The sequence below is a fragment of the Camelina sativa genome, chromosome 14 (genome assembly GCF_000633955.1).
Source record: "Camelina sativa cultivar DH55 chromosome 14, Cs, whole genome shotgun sequence".
Taxonomy (NCBI): Eukaryota; Viridiplantae; Streptophyta; class Magnoliopsida; order Brassicales; family Brassicaceae; genus Camelina; species Camelina sativa.
In genome coordinates, this window is record NC_025698.1 from 6,958,107 (window position 1) to 6,979,897 (window position 21,791).

The 21,791-nt window shown below is 37.0% G+C and overlaps 3 protein-coding genes, 1 long non-coding RNA gene and 1 pseudogene across 5 annotated transcripts; 3 read left to right on the forward strand and 2 right to left on the reverse strand.

The window, feature by feature from the left end:
* On the forward strand, nt 6,642–8,335 carry LOC104740135. The gene is made up of 5 exons (XM_010460666.2): nt 6,642–6,778; nt 7,030–7,214; nt 7,337–7,388; nt 7,555–7,656; nt 7,984–8,335. The coding sequence occupies exons 1-5, from the start codon at nt 6,700–6,702 to the stop codon at nt 8,253–8,255; spliced, it is 690 nt and encodes a 229-aa protein (XP_010458968.1). The 5' UTR covers nt 6,642–6,699; the 3' UTR covers nt 8,256–8,335.
* Nucleotides 10,318–14,061, forward strand: LOC104740136 (annotated as a pseudogene).
* Nucleotides 14,483–18,381, forward strand: LOC104740140 (probable splicing factor 3A subunit 1). 2 transcript variants are annotated; one of them, XM_010460670.2, is made up of 4 exons: nt 14,483–14,637; nt 14,855–15,263; nt 16,059–17,761; nt 17,850–18,381. In XM_010460670.2, the coding sequence occupies exons 2-4, from the start codon at nt 14,858–14,860 to the stop codon at nt 18,105–18,107; spliced, it is 2,367 nt and encodes a 788-aa protein (XP_010458972.1). In that variant the 5' UTR covers nt 14,483–14,637; nt 14,855–14,857; the 3' UTR covers nt 18,108–18,381. The 2 variants fall into 2 exon arrangements, with proteins under 2 accessions (XP_010458972.1, XP_010458973.1); XM_010460671.1 differs by lacking the exon at nt 14,483–14,637 and having other exon boundaries at nt 14,859–15,245; nt 16,029–17,761.
* Nucleotides 15,814–16,985, reverse strand: LOC104740139. Its single transcript, XR_760157.1, has 2 exons — nt 16,781–16,985; nt 15,814–15,991 (listed from the first exon to the last, which is right to left on the reverse strand). It is a non-coding gene; the product is annotated as an uncharacterized LOC104740139 (long non-coding RNA).
* Nucleotides 20,470–21,488, reverse strand: LOC104740138. Its single transcript, XM_019235450.1, has 4 exons — nt 21,197–21,488; nt 20,861–21,076; nt 20,607–20,781; nt 20,470–20,518 (listed from the first exon to the last, which is right to left on the reverse strand). The coding sequence occupies exons 1-4, from the start codon at nt 21,441–21,443 to the stop codon at nt 20,470–20,472; spliced, it is 687 nt and encodes a 228-aa protein (XP_019090995.1). The 5' UTR covers nt 21,444–21,488.

The window sequence follows — 21,791 nt, forward strand, 5'->3', positions numbered from 1 at the left end:
TCCACTAGTGCTAAAAGCACTTTTAGAAGCAACTGAAGACACCTGCATAGCAAATAAATCCCTAGCCATCTGAGATAAAATAGGATACTTGCCACTGTTAACTTTCCACCAAGAGAGTACATCATACTCAATTCCCATCATCAATTCAGGATTCTCAACTTCTTCCCTGAGATAAGTATCCAATTCATTTGTGTTTCTAACTCCAATCTTTCTAAGCAATGTATCATACTTATGGTCCACTGGATTGTATCCATCAAACTCATCCTCCATGGAGTCAAATACTCGGTCTGTTTGCCTTTCTTGAGTATTTTGAGTTGAGGACTGAGAATGAGAAAGTTCCCCATTCGCTGATGCATTGTATCTTGTAGTATATTCCTTATACATATCACGAATGATGTTCAAAACTGAATCATACAGCGCCTTAGCTTTTACACTCTCAGCCCCATATAGATCCTCAAAACACAAATTTGCATACCGCATCTTCTTTCTCGGATCAAAAACAGTAACAATTACCAACATTTTGTTGATGTTATGCAGGCCATCCCAGTACTTGTCGAATTTGTCAAACATCTTCTTTGCATTTACTTTCACCTCATTATCAACACTATGACAAAGCAACTGAAGCTTTACTGCTATGTTAACTATCTCACCATAGCATTTGTATGCATTCATAGTCGTAGATGCAGATACAACCAAGGTCGCATGATAGAAAACATGGAGAAACTTCACTAACCTTTCAACTTTACGCCAATCATCTCTTTGAGGAGGTCCAATCCTTTTAACTCCATTCTCAGTCTCTAAGAAATGATCATTATACAGCTTATCTTCAAACTCCATCCTATCAAATGCTCCTTTGAACTTTAATGCCCTATTCAACATCAAAAATGTCGAATTCCATCTAGTGCAGACATCTAGTGGCAAACTTCCCTTTGAAAACCTAGTAGAGTCTACTCTAAGCTGAAATGACTTCCTCCTATTTGGTCCTGATCTAACATATGAGATTCCATTTCGGACTACAGTGATACTTGAATCAATTTCAGTCATTCCATCTTTCACTATCAGGTTAATGATATGCCCAACGCATCTGATATGCATAAAATCTTCACCCAAAACCAGAGAATCTTCACTAATTAAAGAGAAAGCAGACTGAAACTGACTAAGAGCACTAGTATTAGCAGTTGCATTATCCACAGTCACAGTAAACACCTTTTCTATCTCCCATTCATCAAGACATTTTAAAAGTGTATTGGCGATTGTTTTACCTTTGTGATCTTCAACATGTTTGAATCCTATAATTAGCTTTTTCAAACGCCAATCCTTATCAATGTAGTGGATAGTTATAACCATATAACTTGAACTTGTGAATAGAAAAAAAAACATTGATAAGAATCTTCACTAATTTAGCAAAAACATTAATCAACGTATATTAAAATTTTATTTAAAAAACAGTACCAGTTACAGAGGAAACCCATATATCAGTTGTGAGTGAGACTCTTTGCTTGGTAATGAGAAACCATTTTTTAATAGTAGTTTTCCTCTCAACAAACAGCTTTACTATGTCTCTTCCTGCTGTCCTTCTTGAATGTGGCTTGTACAGGTTCACCTAAGTGGATTACATAAGAAAAAACATTGATAAGAATCATGTATTAGAATCAGTTTATTGACAAGCCGCAAAAGAAAATAGAAGCATTACCTTGTTGCAAAAGTGTTTAATTGCCGCTCCTTCTACAAACGATAATGGTAACTCTCCTATGACCACCATTTCATTCAATGCTTCTCTAAAAATATGCTCAGTCACTTTTCCAGACTGTAAACTCCCTTCTTTATTAATAACATGTTGACTTTCACTAGGATTTTGACAGTCTTCCCATGCCAAATATGTCTTGCATATTTTAAGATGATTCCACAAGATTTTTGTTCCTGATTTTGTTGGACAGCTGAATTCCTTTCCACAATAGTTGCAGTTACATTTGTCACGATTGTCCTTCAATCTTGTGAAATGTTGCCATACATTTGATCTTGGGTTGATAGTCTTTTGGGTCTTAGACTCAAGTTGCTCAGAATCTGTTCCGCTATTACGACTCTGTTTTTTTTTGTTCCTTCAATTAGACTCAGGTGTTTAAACCTCTTCTTCTTCGTGTATATCTCTCTCTTCATCATTAAAAATTGGAGATGATGAATCCATCTGCAAATCATAAGTAACACTTTAAAAACAAAACTCAGACCTAAACAAACTAAAAGATAAATAGAACCAAATAGCAACTATAACAAAATAGAGAGCTAGACAAACTTAGGACATTCAAACCAACAAAATAGAGAGCTAGCTAAACTACATATACATGTTAAGAGTGTTAGGTATGACTGAAATATAAATTGAAAACTATCGAGGTTAATAAATGAATTTGGTAACAGAAAACAACAAAAGAGTTTTAGCTGGTAGCTTGGCTAAAAGAGGACAGGGCTCAACGTAGATGTGATTCTCAAATCACTTTCCACATTGTAATCTCAAATCAACCATACACGTGAAGAATTAATCTAAGCATATTGGTCAAACATATTGGACTAACAATTAGCCTGCACATGCTCGATTGATAAATCGAAAATGACATCCAAGGGAAAGATTTACAAGAGAAGCAATACTGTCTTGGAAGGCAAAATAACCACCATTTAAAAAACCACCTTAAATTTATCATCAAAAATATTGTATCATACACGGCCATTGATATATAAAATCTGAAAATATACTTTGTCTTGTCTCAAAAACTACTGATTTTTCCTTTCTAATAACTTGAAAACAACTAAGTATGCCAAACTAACAATATCCTACTGAGTTTTTTATGTTATTATTACCGATTAATGAAAACAAGAGCAAAGAACAAAACAGAAGATGAAGAATAAGAAGACAAACCTTTGATTTCCTTCGTGAAGTTTCAGAAGGAGGAGAAGAGGCAACGACTCGATTTAGTGTTTCCAGTTTTACGATTTGGGGATAAAAACTGATTTTATATTTTTTTTCGAAGAAAGAAAGCCGAACAGACTATGCTATTAAAGAGGGATCTTTAGTTTTAGGGATTGATATATTTAGGGATTTAGGGATTTAATGTATGTATGTATATATGTACGGAAATCGGGTTTTACTTCGGGTTTTGGGTAATATCCGAACCCGATCGGGTATCCGAACATTAGAAGTATTACACCCGATTGGGTTTTATATACTATCTGAACCAAACCCCATACTTCGGGTCGGGTTCGGGTTCGGGTTTCGGGTTCGGTTAATATGCCCAGGGCTAGCGAGAACAACGAAGACAAGTCGAGAACTATACAGAAGAACGGTCCGTGACGACACTCTCTAATCGATTCTTTTGGAAATTTAAGCATTTGTGTTTTTGTTTTAAGTGTAGTCCTTGACTTTTTTGACAATGGCCCCGGTAGAGTTTCAAAAAGCAAACAAAAATCGAATGGGTCCAAGTTATTATAGCAACAGACAAAATCTTCGACTGAGGCCAAACCTGAGCTTCAATCATCACCGTTTGATTCACCATAATTACCCATCGGCGATCACGAACCGTCCAATGTACAACCGAACAAAAAAACCATGCAAAGACAAATAATATTGCACAGCTTTGGTAATCACAAAAGTTTCCTAATCTGTTTATGAATAATACTACTGTATAGTAAATTTTATAGAGGTATCAATCAATTGATAGCAGTCTGATTTTTCGTTTGAGTGTTTTGTTTTTATCACAACTCGCTTAGTACGTTTTTTGTATCGCAGTCTTAAGTTCTGTAAAGTAGAATGAGATTCTGACCAAAATATTGTTTCAACTAATTATTACTATTTTGTTTGTTCGAACTTCGACGTGTCAATGTATATACTCTATCAAAAAAACAAAAAAACAAAAAAAAAAACAAAAACAAAAACTACTTGGCTAAAATCTACCCTCACTAAATGGTTTCTGTTTAACCAAATATATAATTGATATATAAAATCTCAGGATTCTCTAACAACAAATATATATATATATTTTTAAATCTACTCGGACCCATAAGAAAATAAAGAGGATTATATATCATGGATCAATCATACCGTTTGAAATTTCGAAATTGTATCTAATACTAAATATTGGATTTCGTATTGGTAATGTTTCCAGTGCTACATACTTGAAGTACGTATGAAAAGGAAATTGGTGGTTTATAGTTTTAGAAACTTAACTATTTTCATATATCAACTACCATTTATATTAATTCATTCACCGCTTAGTTCAAATAAAAGCACTATGTGAAAGAGACGAAGGTTGATCAACTTATGTGGTTAGCCTACACCTAATTGGTAATAGTCATGCAGAATATGAAAATCTTGTAACCAAAAAAAACATAGTTGTAAACTGAAAAGGTATCATCACGATTAATTGTCAAGAAAACCATGTAAGTTGCGAATTTGCAAGCATCAAATTTGACCAGTGTATATTGTAGTAATTTGTAGAAGGCCTCGCTCAGTATGTGTGTACAAGTGTTGGACCATTCAAACCCGAATTTTAAAGAAGAAGACCCCACAAATGATACGGCTGCAATCTTTCTAATTTTTCCATTTGGGTCCCGCCGGCATGCATACATTCGTCCCCACGGAAAATTCGTATGCCGGCTATATGCATTGCAATCGAGAGAAAAAGCATTCTATATATATCTTTTGTCGCATTAATAAGTCATATATAAAAATAGGGTAAACTACAAATGCCAAGTAATTTTCTCTTTTTGGTTGACCAAAAAAAAAGAAGTGATCATATAGGATTACAAGTTTAATCATTTCCAATAGACTATAGTTTCTCAATTTATCATCAAATTTTAGTCGACTTAGTAATTTTTTTGGCAGAAGTCGACTTAGTAACTATGATTGCGTTGCGTTGTCCTATATTCTCATCAATATTAATACATGGTACACAAATGACAAATAAAATAACAAAAAATTGAAATGAAAGTTAGGTAATGATGGAGTAAACGTGATAGGATATGACATGACCCCACGAAGGGGAAGAATTGAAAGTTATATAAATCTAAGGGGAAAAGTACCTAATAATAGAAGAACAGGTTGTTCACCAAATCAGAAAGCAAAAATTTGCTTTGAAGAATATATACATTACGGAGATAAAGCTGCAAAATTTGAATTTCTCTTCACTTTGAACTTTTTTTTTTCGTTAACATGCATGACTTTGATAAACCAGCTTACCTTCGTAGTTCGCTTATCTCCTTCGATGTATTTATTACATGTTTCTTTACAATGTAAACATTTCACAACAATACAAAATGAATTCTGTGTAGAAAGTTTTGGTTTTGTAATTAGGCAGAGTATGGTTGAATGTAGGATTATTGCAACGAAGTTTCACATTTCAGTATTTCACTTATGTTAACTATTAGTACTAAATTATTAATATATGAAATAAAAAGGATTTATCGCTTAGCTAATTGATTTGATCGACTTTTTTTATTGGTTACTTTCTTATGATTGTTAAACAACTTAAACCCGTTTTGTTTTAACCATGTTTCAAGTGTGTACGTATATTTCGTCTTTATACACTATTAACTTGGTTAGTTGTGTAAGTCTTATACATTCACTAGCTATTAGAGTAGCTAACTCAAAGTGGAGATTAGGAAATTTATTATAATTGGCGATAAGCAGCTTACTCGTTAGAAACTCATCACATATATGATTATTGATGATTTTATCATTCATGTAGCACATGTACAAACCACAAATAAGTAAACTATCGTCATTTGTTGTGCCAACACTTAACACTACTCTGTCTACTCAATCAGGTGATATAGCATGCCAGTATGCATCCACCATTTTCTCTCTCTTCCATGAGTAACATGCATGATCAGCATTAGAACATAGACATCATGATGATATTTTCATCGCCTTTAGCCATTATTCAGTCCCCCATTTACCTAACCCCACTCAGATTTCAAAACTTAGTTTACATTTGTTCCATTTCTGTTTTGCACTTTGGTCAATATCTATTTATTTTTCATAGACATATAGTTTGTCTTTTGTACACCACCTATCATTTATATAATATTGACAAAGCTTGTAACATGGTACCCGAATAGTTGTAAGAAAAGTATTCACACTCTGTGTAAATACTTCTGCACTCAACTATCATTCTCTAGTAAAATATGCTCATTTTTCTTAGACATGTAATAAAACTATTAACATTATTCCATAGCTCCAATTGTGCATATCAAATTAATTCTCAAAATCTAATGGGAGATTCGTTTGCTTAACATAAGTTATTGTAATGGGGGAGTAACAAAATCATATTAAATTTTTTTAATTCTTGTAAGAAATGCTGTTAAAAAATGAATATTTGATCACCATTTCACAGATAACCCATTAATATTTATATTATTTTGTATGAAATAAATCCTGATGGACACACACTATCCACCCATTATTTCTCTTTATCTTTTCTTTATAGTTGACTGTATTGAGTACTAACTACTAAGTTTTCTCCTTCCAAATTTCTTCACTTCTTTAGTTTCTTTTCTCTTTTTTCATTTTCATGCTTTATTTGGATTATTTAAATTTTGTTTTTACTTTTTACTCACAACCCACCAAGATAAATAGGTAGCCACATGGTCTCCCCTTAATTCAACACATTCATAGTCAAATCGACAAATCATTACAAAAAAAAATAAAAAAAAATGAGTGAGCTTTCCTACTCTCTCCCCTCTTGGGATCTCCATAACCTTGGATCACTCTTCAACCAAAACTTCAATCTGGGTATAGACAACCACATATATAATTACTGATCTTTTATGTATAAATATGTTAATATTTGTTGAGCTTGTTGGTAATATTCGTGCAATCAAAACTATATATGAATTCTTTTTTGTTTTTTGGTGAAAACTATTATTCTTTTGTTGGAAAGATCATGAATGTAATTGTGCTTCGTAATTCAAGAAATTTTCATTTAAAATATATACACACAAGTATTAATGGAAGGAATTTGGCCATGCAATGTACTTTTGTAGATGCATGGGGGCTCATTGATGAATCGCCGGAGCATATATTATGTTCGCCGGAGATGGATATCGGGGACGTTTCCACCGGATACCTTGAAGACGCACTCGTCGAGTTCAGTGGGAGAAGCAAACGGAGACGTCTGTCGTTCAACGGCGCCGAGGACAAACCAACTAACGATTTAGACCATTCTCAGGTTTTTATATAATTACAACTCTGTTTTTTTTTTTTCCATTTGTCATTTACATAATTAGTCGCTATTTCTTTTTGTTTTTAGTATGAAAATGAGTTGGTTAATCGTGGTATATAATAATGCAGAATAATTGGGGCCTGCCTGAGAATTATAGTTGCACGAGTAGTCAGTTTGCAGGTAGACCTACTTCTTTATTATTATCACCCATATTTGTTTTTCTACATAAATATTGTTTATTATTAAACTAATATAATAGTAATAACTGATTTTTTTCTTTTAATAACTTGAATAATCTTGATGAATGAACTCTCCTTTTAACAAAAAATTTCTTATAATTGAGCAGTTGAATCTCCAAATTCTTCGATCAATATATGTTCAGGAGAAAAATCTTCAAATTTTTCAAAAGACTCTTTCGAACCATCCTCGAGGACCTCGACCACGTCAAGTAAGCATTCTGTATTTTCTTCCAAAGTAATGAATGGGATATATTTTTCGTTTGTGTTTATGCGTAATTGTCCACACTCATATATTGCGTTAATAAAATAAAACATGAAAATTCTTTTTATTTTTATTCATTTGCGTTTTGCGTTTATGAATATTTGATATCAAAGTTTTTGTTTCTAATCACATTCACATGTAAAGTATCTTAGCAAGTAACCCTAGTTTCCTTTTGGTTGATAGTGGAAAAAAAAACACTAGCTGTATCATATTTTTTTCCTTTATTACTCGGTCCATATAAATACTTTATTACTTACACACTTGTGCATTACAGAGAAGAACGACAATGACGAGAAGAAGAGTGTGGTGTATCCATTTGGAGTGGTGAAACCAGGTGGTCGAGAAGAAGACGTAACCCTAAATGACATTAACAAGAGGATTCTAATGCCATCGGCTCGGCCGGTTCGACATCCTGTTGGAGATTATGCGTGCTGTCCGTGTGTCTCTGCAGATGGACCGGGTCTATCAGGCAAAGCTGTGGTTGCTTTCACAAAGATACAAACACTAGGGAGGGGCACAATTACTATCATAAGAACTAAGGGATGATATATGTAATGTTGGTAATTAGGCGGGTCGTTATAATCTGTACTATCGAGATGTTGAAAAAAAAATAATCATTGGTAATATATATATTGTTGTATATAGTGAGAAAGATTTATATATCTATATATGTATATGTTTTTTTCTTTCTAATTCTTCTTAGCAAAAGTATTAAGAAACCTTTTCACAAAGAATCAAGGTTATCTTAATTAGAAACTTACTAAACTGAAAAGAACTTAACCAAGGAAAATTTTCTCTTTGTTTTTTTTTTCTTTTGAATGATTATGTTTTTTTTTCTTTTCTTTTTTTTGCATGTTCGTGCTTTTTGTTCTTTACCTCTTTTCCCCTTAGCAAACTCTTTTGTTCTTTAATAAAAAAAAATATTCAGTAGACACCAAATAAATAAACGAAGCGTGAAGAAGAATTATAAATAAAGAAATTAAAGTAAAAGGAAAGAAATTTGTAGAAAAGCAAGTACACACAAAAAGAGAGTGTTTAGTACCTTATCATGAAATTTTCGAAGATGGTTTATATGATGTTACGCAACAAATCATTGCACTTTCTTTCTTACCTATATGTTCAAAATCTTGATGATTATAGGATACTAATACCAAACACATAAGTACAACAAGGAACGAAGAAAAAAAAGAAAAAAAAAATCAACAAAAATGCAATCTCCCCTTCTTTGTAATTTTCGTAATATGTGGGAATGATGGATGTATAAAAGCATTATTTTTTATGTATTCATAGTGCTAATGATATTAGAATGAGATATATGTATATAGAATATTTTACATATATCTCATTCTACTAGTGAACAATCTAAACTGTAGTTTATTTCAGTTTTGTGTCTTGTTCTTCTGGTTTCAGTTTTAGAAGCAGCAGTGTCAAATAAATAAACGAAGCGTGAAGAAGAATTATAAATAAAAAAAAACCAAAACTATTACTCTATTAGACAGTCATTCACACGGTCATACCAAACAAAAATACATAGTAAATTGATCAAATCTAAATAAAATTTTGAATTAAAAGAAAAAACTGGTATATATAGTTTATTGTTTAAAAAATAAAATATCAATTTGCCCTCAGTCAGATCTCAGATAGTCAGATACATGGCATCATGTTTATGTAATGTTACGTTTGTCGGCATTTTCTGTAACGGAAGGAAAAATAAGAAAAGCAAGCACTCGCTCGTACTCTCTGGTCAGTACTACTCGTAATGCTCATATAAGTGTTTAGCATGTGGGAAATCTTTTTAAAACATTTCAGGTGGTTTATTGACGTGAATAGGTTAATAATAATACTTAACAAATTGTTAATGCTCTTTCTTTCTTTTTGTTTTCTCCAGATTTCTTCAAATTAAGTGGAATATTTAGCACTAATTTACCTGTCTTTACCATTATATTTTTCCTCTCCAAAAGGGACCAAGACCATGTATGCTTTTAACCTTGGTGGGTTGGGTCCATGTCGGTAGACCATGGCTAAATTAAACAATGTTGAATAAACAATAATATTTTGAAATCTTAATAGTAATTTCCTCAATTTTATTCTATAGTAAATCTATCTTTATTAGAACAGAGAATTTTGGAATATTTGTTATTATTCAGTGATTTTTAAATTAAATAGATGAATTACAATCTCAAACATTTAAAATTCAATAAATGTGTATCTTTAACTTGTAAAAATATTTCCAAATTTTCTGAAACCTAATTTGAAAACAAAATGTCTGTAAAAATCCAATTTAAGATAATACACTGAATTAAAAAGCCAAAGATTTTAAAGACTGAACCTATAAACTTACATAATTTTCTTATTGTATTTCCAGATGAATAAAACATAGATCCTTAAATTAAAAGTAATTAGCCTTTAACAAAAACAAAAAAGAGAGTATATTATGGTATGTAATCACATCACAATAAAATAGTAGATATTTATATTCATGCAGTAATAATGAAGCCTTTCATGATGAAGTCGGTCTAACAATTATCTATGGACCACAATTGTAAGCCCAAGTGAAAAAGCCCATTACTTGAAACCTATATAAACCTGAATCGTCTTTTTCCTCCGTCCTTCGCTTATTCTTCTTCTTCTCCACGCCGAAGTGATTTATTTTGCGGTGGTGCTGTTCCTCACCGGCAAAGGTACACGATATGCTTTTTTTTCTTTTAATCTCTATCCTAAACGTAGTAGCCCTTCACATCGCCGATTACTCTATTTTCCCCTATCGCTATTTCATGTTTTTTTACGATTTTATTTCCGCTTAATCAATCAATTTTAGAAGATTTGATTAGTTTCCAGTGTCATCATAATCTGATACCTAATGTTTTCATTTTTTTTGCTCACTGCAGGAAGATGTTGGGTTCGACGAAGATACTGCCACTAGATGCTCCTCCTGTTGACGGTAATCTAGGTCCAATTCCTCCGTCGTCGCAACTAACGGAGGAAGAGAAAGAGACGATGCAAGCAGAGCAAAACAATTCAAATCGAGCTCCGGCGTCTGTTACTACTCACACGAAACCCGTCGGGATCATTCATCCACCTCCAGATATAAAACAAATCGTCGAGAAAACGGCTCAGTTTGTTGCCAAATACGGCTTGGTGTTTGAAAACAAGGTTAAAGCCGAGAAGGCGAATAAAACTCATTTCAACTTTCTGAAAAGCGATGACCCTTATCATGACTTTTACAGGCACAAGATCACTGAGTACTCTGCTCTGAATCAAGACGGAGCTCAGTTTACTGATTTTGATGATACTACCAAAGATCCTGAACTTGATGCTGTTGTAGCTGATGATGAGTCTGTATCATGTGATGCAAAACCTGACCTGCAGGCTCGATTTAGGGTTCCTTCTAGTAAGCCTTTAGAAGCTCCTGAGCCTCAGAAGTATACAGTTCAAATTCATAAAGCGATCACGAGTGAGGAGCTTGATATTATTAAGCTTACTGCTCAGTTCGTGGCACGGAACGGGAAGTCGTTTTTAACGGGATTGACGAGTAGAGATATGAACAATCTTCAGTTTCAGTTTATGAAGCCAACACATAGCATGTTCACTTTTTTCACTTCTCTGGTTGATGCGTATTCTGAAGTATTGATGCCTCCTAAAGATTTGAAAGAAAAGATGAGAAAGAGTGTGGCTAGTTTGACTACTGTTCTTGAGCGTTGCTTGAATCGTCTTGAATGGGATCGTTCTCAGGAGCAACAGAGTAAGAAGGAAGAAGAAGAGAAAGAGAAGGAGAGAGTGCAGATGGCTATGATCGATTGGCATGATTTTGCGGTTGTTGAGTTGATAGATTTCTGACGAGGAAGATGAAGATTTGCCACCGTCTATGACACTTGACGAGGTTATAAGGAGGAGCAAAGTATCAGTAATTGGAAAAGATGAAATTGTTGAGCCTGGAAAGGAGGTAGAAATGGAATTGGATGAAGATGAAGTGGAGCTTGTTGCAGAAGGAATGAGATCAGCGAACCTGGAAGAGAATGGTTGCTCTATGCAGATTGAAAATGTACACGGTGAAGAAGCACCAATGAGGATTGTTAAGAACTGGAAGAGGCCAGAAGATAGGATCGTGACAGAGAGAGATCCAACTAAAGTTGTTATATCACCAATTACTGGAGAGATGATTCCCATTAATGAGATGTCTGAGCACATGCGGATTTCTCTTATTGATCCTAAGTTCAAAGAGCAGAAGGATCGGATGTTTGCTAAGATTCGTGAGACCACTCTTGCACAAGATGATGAGATTGCTAAAAACATTGTCGGGTTGGCCCGCCTGCGTCCTGATATCTTTGGGACAACCGAAGAAGAAGTCTCAAATGCTGTCAAAGCAGAGATTGAGCGGAAGAAAGATGAGCAACCAAAACAAGTAATATGGGATGGTCACACAGGAAGTATCGGTCGCACAGCTAGCCAAGCCTTGACTCAGAACGCTAATGGGGAGGAGCAAGGTGATGGTGTTTATGGATATCCTTATAACTTCCTTGGTCCAGCTGCTCTTCCTCCTCCTCGAACAGGTGTCCCAACAGTCTTGCCATTACCAGTACCAGCTCCTACTTTTGCCTTGAACCTCCCTCGTCCTCCTCCTACTGTTCAGTACCCTGATGCACCGAGGCCACTTGTTGTTCCAATGATGCAGCCAATGCATCAGCAACACCAGTTCTCAACTCCCGGGCCACTTGGACACCCTTCGATGATGATGAACCGACCACCACAAATGCATTCTGTTATGCATGTGCCCCCTCCACCGGGATCTCAGTTTCCTCGTATGGAAATTCCTAGACCTTATGGTCAGCTCCCATCGCATTCAATGGGGATGTTGCAGTCACCACCTATGCCTGGGTTGCTTGCTCCACCACCACCTCTTCTTGAGGAGCCTGAGCCAAAGAGACAAAAGTTTGACGAGTCAGCCCTTGTTCCAGAAGACCAGTTTCTTGCTCAGCATCCGGTAATGTGTTTTTTTTTTCAGACTCTTACAGTAATTTTATAATCCATTTCTTTTTCCTCTGAGTTATCTGACCTGTTTTATATGTTTTCAGGGTTCGGCTACTATCAGGGTTTCTGTGCCAAAAAGGGATGATGAGTCCAAAGTCATTGAGATCTCAGTGCAGTCGTTATCCGAAAACGTGGGGAGTTTGAAGGTGAAAATAGCTGGGGAGATAGATATTCCTGCAAACAAACAGAAGTTAAGTGGAAAAGCTGGGTTCTTAAAAGACAACATGTCGCTTGCACATTACAATGTCGGAGCAGGAGAACTCCTAACATTGTCTGCGAGGGATCGTGGTGGGAGAAAGAGATAGAGACCGTTTGGTTGATACAGGGAAATGCTTTTTAATCTCTTAATTCTTGTTCTTTAATAGATGTTTTCTATTGTTTGCCAAAAGTATATGTACTGCTCTCTCGTACTCATCATATCTCTACTATTACTGACTTAAGTTTCTTTTGGATTTGCAGCTAGTTTTGAGGCAACAGTTTCCTCTATAATCTTTGAAGAACATATTTGATACTTTGCTTTGTGTGGTCTTCATGTTGTTAAGCTTTTTTAATTAAATTTTACTTTTTCTCTTCTGTAGGTACCAAATGAGGATGCTGCTTTGCTTGTGTTGTGTCCCACAGGCCACAGGCTGATCATTGTCGCAGGGTAACACACACAATCAGAATACTTGAGATGTTAGTTGAAAGTTGAAACATCGGGAACCTTCTCTAGGGTTTAAACATAGGTTCTCTTCTGGTTATTGAAAATGTTCTGTTCTACGCTGATACCGCGACCACGAGAGACCCGAACTCTTGTGTCGACTAAGTTTGTTTACAAACAGGAGTTGAGAGTACAATATGAGCCATGTCCATAATGCTAAAAAAATGAACTTCGTAAGATGCTCAGATCAAGTTTTTGATATGGTCCCTCTAAAAGTATACAGTTAGACTTCTTGAAGGGATCCTGAGAGTGCTTGATATTATCAAGGTCACAGTACAGTACTGCAGTCAGTGGCGCTTAATGGGTGATCGTTCTTCAAGGGATCGATCACGACTAGAGAGATTAACAATCGTTGGTTATACTTTACGCATAGAGTGTTAACCATTTTCACTGATTTGGTTGATGCCGTTATATGGAACTATTATATTAACCCCTCTCCAATATCTTGCAGCTGAATTAGAACAGATTTGAGGAATCTTGCTTATGCTTTGTGAATTCTTGCTCATTAGTCTTAACACCATGATTCAGATGCAAAAGTCTTGTAGATTGCTCATTACTCATAACACCATCATTTATGATTGTAGACTTGGTTTGTCTTGTTATATAAAAAGAAAAAATTACTTACAGTTCTCTGTTTAGCAAACCACTTTGTCATGAAAATTTAGATGATTATATAATGTAACGCAACAAATCATCTAAATTCTTAGACTTATTTCTGGGACTTTCTTCCAAAGTGGAACAATCTCAGAAAAGCAAATGAGTTTGCGTTTGAATCAACTAACAATGCTGTTCTGATATTTATCGAAAGCACTCCAACTCTAGAGTCAGAAAACATGATCATGCAACTATGTAGAGACCAGAGACAGCCAAAAAAAACAATAGAAAAGCAAAACGGTTACACAAAATCGGATTCAAAGCTTCCAAACTTGTACCATTTTATATGCCCGTCTGTCTAAACTCTGAACAATCATCGAGCAAATTATTTCAAGCCCATTAAAGGCCCGTAAGCCACAATTGAATACAGAGCTTCGTTCATAAATCCTAGGGCTCGGTTTGATTCCCCTTCTACTGTTTGGTTCTATCGATCTTTCATCAAATCGTCTTGTAAACCTTCACATTCACATCTCGAGCTGGTTCGTGCTCCGCTTCTTCCCGACGTCACGGCAGTTCTCGCGGCGAGGTTGTTCCTTACCAGCTGAGGTACGGTATTTCTTATCTTTCTCCTAAACCCTAAGCTGCACTTCTTCGCGTCGCCGATTACTTTTGTCCCTATCGATCTCTTTCTCTCGCATCTGAAATGAAATACTCAATTGTTTCTTTTTGCGATTTTTAGTTACTCTTTTATCAACCTACTTAAGTAGATTTGATAGTTAGGTCGAAACAGTTATCCTGAACTTTGAAAAAATTTTGGTTGCAGAAAATGTTCAGTTCGATGGAGATACTGCCACTGGAGGCTCCTCCTGCAGATGGGAATTTAGGTACACTTCCTCCTTCGCAATTAACAGATCAAGAAGTCGAAGAGAGGGAGTTATTGCAAGCAGAGCAAAACAACTCAAATCAAGCTCCGGCGGCTGTTGCGACTCACACTAGGACTATTGGAATCATTCATCCACCTCCTGATATCAGAACTATTGTTGAGAAAACGGCTCAGTTTGTTTCCAAAAACGGGTTGGAGTTTGAAAAGAGGATTATAGCTAGTAATGAAGGTAATGCCAAGTTCAACTTTTTGAAGAGCGCAGATCCTTATCATGCGTATTACCAGCATAAGCTCACTGAATACCGTGCTCAGAATAAAGACGGAGCTCAGGGTACTGATGATTCAGATGGTACAGATCATTCTCAGCTTGATGCTGCTGCAGCTGCTACTGCTGCTGATGAGTCTGAAGCAGGTGATGCACAACTCGACCTTCAGGCTCAATTTAGGATTCCTCCTAAGCCTCTTGAACCTCCAGAGCCTGAGAAGTATACAGTTAGACTCCCTGAAGGGATCACAGGTGAGGAGCTTGATATTATTAAGCTCACTGCCCAGTTCGTGGCACGGAACGGGAAGTCGTTTTTAACGGGATTGACGAATAGAGAGGGAAACAATCTTCAGTTTCAGTTTATGAAGCCAACACATAGCATGTTCACTTTTTTTACTTCTCTGGTTGATGCGTATTCTGAAGTATTAATGCCTCCCAAAGATTTGAAAGAAAAGCTGAGAAAGAGTGCTGCTGATTTGACTACCGTTCTTGAGCGTTGTTTGCATCGTCTTGAATGGGATCGTTCCCAGGAGCAACAGAGGAAGAAAGAAGAGGATGAGAAAGAGCTGGAGCGGGTGCAGATGGCTATGATTGATTGGCATGATTTTGTGGTTGTTGAGTCTATAGATTTTGCGGATGAGGAAGATGAAGAGTTGCCACCGCCTATGACACTTAACGAGGTTATTAGGAGGAGCAAAGTATCAGCAATGGAAGAAGATGATATTGTTGAGCCTGGAAAGGAGGTTGAAATGGAAATGGAAATGGATGAAGAAGAAGTTAAGCTTGTTGCAGAAGGAATGAGAGCAGCAAACCTAGNTAAGCTCACTGAATACCGTGCTCAGAATAAAGACGGAGCTCAGGGTACTGATGATTCAGATGGTACAGATCATTCTCAGCTTGATGCTGCTGCAGCTGCTACTGCTGCTGATGAGTCTGAAGCAGGTGATGCACAACTCGACCTTCAGGCTCAATTTAGGATTCCTCCTAAGCCTCTTGAACCTCCAGAGCCTGAGAAGTATACAGTTAGACTTCCTGAAGGGATCACAGGTGAGGAGCTTGATATTATTAAGCTCACTGCTCAGTTCGTGGCACGGAACGGGAAGACGTTTTTAACGGGATTGACGAATAGAGAGGGCAATAATCTTCAGTTTCAGTTTATGAAGCCAACGCATAGCATGTTCACTTTTTTCACTTCTCTGGTTGATGCGTATTCTGAAGTGTTGATGCCTCCTAAAGATTTGAAAGAAAAGCTGAGAAAGAGTGCTGCTGATTTGACTACCGTTCTTGAGCGTTGTTTGCATCGTCTTGAATGGGATCGTTCCCAGGAGCAGCAGAGGAAGAAAGAAGAGGATGAGAAAGAGCTGGAGCGAGTGCAGATGGCTATGATTGATTGGCATGATTTTGTCGTTGTTGAGTCTATAGATTTTGCGGATGAGGAAGATGAAGAGTTGCCACCGCCTATGACACTTAACGAGGTTATAAGGAGGAGCAAAGTATCAGCGATGGAAGAAGATGAAATCGTTGAGCCTGGAAAGGAGGTTGAAATGGAAATGGACGAAGAAGAAGTTAAGCTTGTTGCAGAAGGAATGAGAGCAGCAAACCTAGAAGAGATTGTTAAGATTGAAAATCTACACGATGAAGAAGCACCTATGAGAATTGTTAAGAACTGGAAGAGGCCAGAAGACAGGATCCCGACAGAGAGAGATCCAACTAAAGTTGTTATATCACCAATTACTGGCGAGCTGATCCCCATTAACGAGATGTCTGAGCACATGCGCATTTCTCTTATTGATCCTAAGTTCAAAGAGCAGAAGGATCGGATGTTTGCTAAGATTCGTGAGACTACACTTGCACAAGATGATGAGATTGCTAAAAACATTGTCGGGTTGGCCCGCCTGCGTCCTGATATCTTTGGAACAACTGAAGAAGAAGTCTCAAATGCTGTCAAAGCAGAGATTGAGAAGAAGAAAGATGAGCAGCCGAAGCAAGTAATATGGGATGGTCACACAGGAAGTATCGGTCGCACAGCTAACCAAGCCTTGACTCAGAACGCTAATGGAGAGGAGCAAGGTGATGGTGTTTATGGAGATCCCAATAGCTTCCCTGGTCCAGCTGCTCTTCCTCCTCCTCGACCAGGTTTCCCAACAGTCCGGCCATTGCCACCACCTCCTAATCTCGCCTTGAACCTCCCTCGTCCTCCTCCTACTGGTCAGTACCCTGGTCCACCGAGGCCACTTGGTGTTCCAATGATGCAGCCAATGCATCAGCAACACCAGCTCTCAATGCCCGGGCCATCTGGGCACCCTTCGATGATGATGAACCGACCACCACAAATGCATTCTGGTATGCCTGTGCCCCCTCCACCGGGATCTCAGTTTCCGCATATGCAAGTTCCTAGACCTTATGGTCAGCTTCCACCGCATCCAATGGGGATGATGCAACCACCACCTATGTCTGGGATGCCTCCTCCCCCACCACCCGCAGAGGCACCACCACCTCTTCCTGAGGAGCCTGAGCCAAAGAGACAAAAGTTCGATGAGTCAGCCCTTGTGCCAGAAGACCAGTTTCTTGCTCAGCATCCGGTAATGTGTTTTTTTCAGAATCTTTGAGTAATTTTCTTATCCTTTTTCCCCCCATGAGTTGTATCTTACCTGTTTTATACATTTTCAGGGTCTGGCTACAATCAGGGTTTCTGTGCCAAACGATGATGGGTCCAAAGTCATTGAGATCACAGTGCAGTCATTATCAGAAAACGTGGGAAGCCTGAAGGAGAAAATAGCAGGGGAGATACAAACTCCCGCAAATAAACAGAAGTTAAGTGGAAAAGCTGGGTTCTTGAAGGATAACATGTCGCTTGCACATTACAATGTGGGAGCAGGAGAAATCCTGACATTGTCTATGAGGGAACGTGGTGGGAGAAAGCGATAGAGACAGCTGGTCGACGCAGGGAAATGCTTTTAATCTCTTAATTCTTCTTTAGATGTTTAAATTTGGTGGCCAAAACTATATGTACTGTTCTTAGTTTACACATCTTCTCTCTTGGCTCATCATATCTCTAATGTCTATGGGTTCCAGACGAAGAAGAAAGATCATTACTGACTTACGCTTGTTTTGGTTTGCAGCTAGTTCTGAGGCAACGTTTTGGCTCTGTAATCTTTAAGAAAAAAAGAAAAGAACTTATGTGATACTTCTTGCTTTACTTTGTCGTTGTGTGTTCTTACTTTGTGGTAAAGCTTTTTTAGTGCAGTTTGGTATCTCTTCTCTGTAGGTAAGATACGAGGATGCTGCTTTGCTTATAGTTTTTCCAGAGGATGATCATTGTCAAAGGTACGCAATTACCATTGTTAAGATGTTAATTGAAACGTTGAGAACCTTTCTAGGCTTTTAAACATAGGTTTTCTTCTAATATAAGTAGAGTGGTTTTGGTATGCAAAAACGCTTCACATCTCTGCGACTTCTGTGGGCCTTTGTGAGTCTTTACCGATCAATCAATGTATATGTACGTCTTAAAGTCACATTTTCTGATTCTGTGTATTATAGCATTTGTCAAAATGAAGCTAGTAACAAAGATTGCTTACTCATTTATTCATTAGTTTGACAACGAAGTTTTTGTCAAAAAAAAAAAAAACTCCAGTAAATAAGTTGTGTTTTTTTAGCTGTTACAACATCTACATATTAGGAAATAAAATTTATCATAGTTGAGCCTTCATTATAAGCCCGAGATGAAGTTAATATCTCAAACCGGAAAGTCGAATTCCATTTTTAACAAAGATGGCGCTTTTCATAAACTGCGTTTGAACTTTGAAACAAGAAAACTTCCGGACAGCGATATTGTTCATTCTTATTACAACAAACATAAGCTCTGAGAATCAAGATATTGCTTTTGCCCTTTTCCTGAAAATGTGTAATCTTTGTTGCTTAACAAGTCTACATAATAGATGAGAAAGTTAGAGCAAGTCACAATAATAAAGTGGCTTATACATGAACTATATATTGCAACAATATTAAAATGCCCTCTGGGTCTGGGGTGACTCTGAAATCATCATATGCCCTTATGGTCAGTCTTTGACTTATTTAAAGAAAAACAAGAGAATTGGGTTCTAATTTCATTCTAACTGGAGTTGGTTTAGTCCTAGATGTCCCTTTAAGGCTTGATGATGGTTTTAAGAGAATGTGCGACATAAGAAGATGAGGAAGATGATCGGAGACATGATGGTGTGTTTGTACGAGAAGAGAAACAAAGACAAGAAAAAAAGACAACTCTCATAACTCTTCTGAAAACTTGTCCTCTCTTTGGGACTAGACAAGCTTCTCCTTCACCCATCTCGCTCTCTCTCTCTCTCTCTATTACCGGTTTATTTTTGGTTTGGTTTTTGGTTTAGTATGTAGAGATGATGATGTGTCTTGCAAGCTGGAACTGCCGACGTGAGTCTATATAGTGATTAGTGAAGGAAGAGTTGGAGAGACAAAAGACCGCGTGAAGATCCTCAAGACGCGTTGGCTCGTTCTCTCTTTTTTTTTTCTTCTTATTGCAAATTCATTTATAATTTGAAAATTCATTTATACTTAGGATCTATATATATAAGTGAATACTATAGGTTTAGTTAAAACTGGTAACTGTTCAGAGTTTGAAGTAGTCGTAGACTTTTCTTTCGTTGGTTCTAAGTTAACGCGTTTTTGGCTTACTGAGCGACCGGTTTTGTTTTTTTTGGTTTATGAATTTTATTCTTTTTTGAATTTAAACAATACCCTGTAAATATTTTTATTTTCTATGGATACTTTTCTCCCCTTCATATGTAATTAAGTATTTTACTCTATACAGTGTATGATTGATTAAGAACTATACAATCTTTGGCTAACCCATGATTCCCTGAATGAAGAAAAAATGAGATACTTTGTGCTTTTTTATAAGCGTTAAAATTTAAATATATGCGTTATAAATTATTTTTTTATGGCAGCGTATATGAATTGTGAACTTGAACCAAAGAGTGTGGATTTGTGAACAAAAAAGAGAAGTACATTGATTTTTGAAACACTATTCAGGACGTATTTGGTAATCGAAAAAGAAGAGTAATTCGGGTATCTGATCAAGGGCCGGGGCACACGGGGTCCTGGTACTATCTAAGTGCGAAGAGAGAACATTAACGAGTTCCTGACCAATCCTGACGTCTACTACTCCTCGAGTTGCTTCTGACAAGAAAACCTAGAAGTTTTATTCATGAATGTGTCTCGCATTATCTGGAACCATGGTAGTAGGCATTATCTGGTAAAGAATCAAGGGGAGGCTCGACTATGGCTTCAAAAAGGGACGGACCACGGGGGTTAACCCATTTTCCAAGCTGTTAACCAAAATCAAAATTCACATCCAAGTGGAAAAAGACAACATGGTTAGGAAAACAAAGAGATAAAAAGAAGTAGGTTGGGGACTTGGGCAAGGATGGCTTTTTAATATATACCTCATGTTCATGTTCCGGAGAAGAGAGGTGAGTGATGAAATTTTCAAAGCCTTGGCCAAGCAGATCATGGCAAGCAGGGCAAACCCAGCGGACAGATTCACCACTTGTGTCATTGCAGTTATCCTCCTCAACAAGTACACTTGGATCTGTGGAATAAAAAACTACTAGTTCAGCAAGAATTCAACAAGAATGTGAATGTGAGAGAGAGGAGGACAAAACACACACCAGCCAGACCCAGGAGAGAGTATTTCCAGAGATACTCAGCGGCTTCTGGAGTAGAGTCAAACGGAAACGGGAAAATATCGTAATATCCACCACGTCCGTTTTCATTGACGAAGTTTGGAGGAACATAGTCTGGTAGACTTGATATGACCATCATATTAGATGGAGTTGGATCCAATTGAAAATAGTCGAGGGAAAGATCAATCATGTCTGTGGGATCTATTATTTCAGAAACCACTTAATTAGGACTCTCTCTCTCTCTCTCTAATTAAGCATCCGATTACTACTTACTCTAGCATGGAAGGAGTGAATAATTTTAAAGGATGAGAAGAAACTAACCGTAGGCGCAGGTAAGAAGAGAGATTCCAGTGGTAGAGACCGCTTCTAGGATGTCTTTAGGGACCTCTGATAGTACGCCAACGGCGGTGATGGTGATAGGACCAGAGTAGCCTAAATTCCTCAAATACCGTTTGATACACGGATCCACCCGACGGGGATCATAGCCATCAGGAACCGGACACCCCTTTATGTCCCAGTAGACCGTTATCGGGGCAGCAGCTGCCTCCTCCGTAGGTGGCTTCATCATTCAAAGACTTTTTAATTGAACCCTAGAGAGAGACACGGCCGTGATTGTTTCGCTTACAAATACAAGTTCTCAGATACTTTGTGGGCAAATATATAATTCTGTAGGTAGTCGATGAATTTTGTAAGTAACGTGAGAGACAAGGAGCGAGAAATTTTACGTTTTTTTTTTTTTGCTTGTCGGCTCGAGGATTTTACTTCTTTAATACTCCCTCCGTTTCAAAATATAGGATGTTTTAGTGAAAACACGCATATTAAGAAATAGTTACTTTTAAAAAGTTTAACCAATCATAAACAAGTCTGCATAATATAAAATATAAATTTAATCTAAAAGTTGCATAGATAGTTGGAA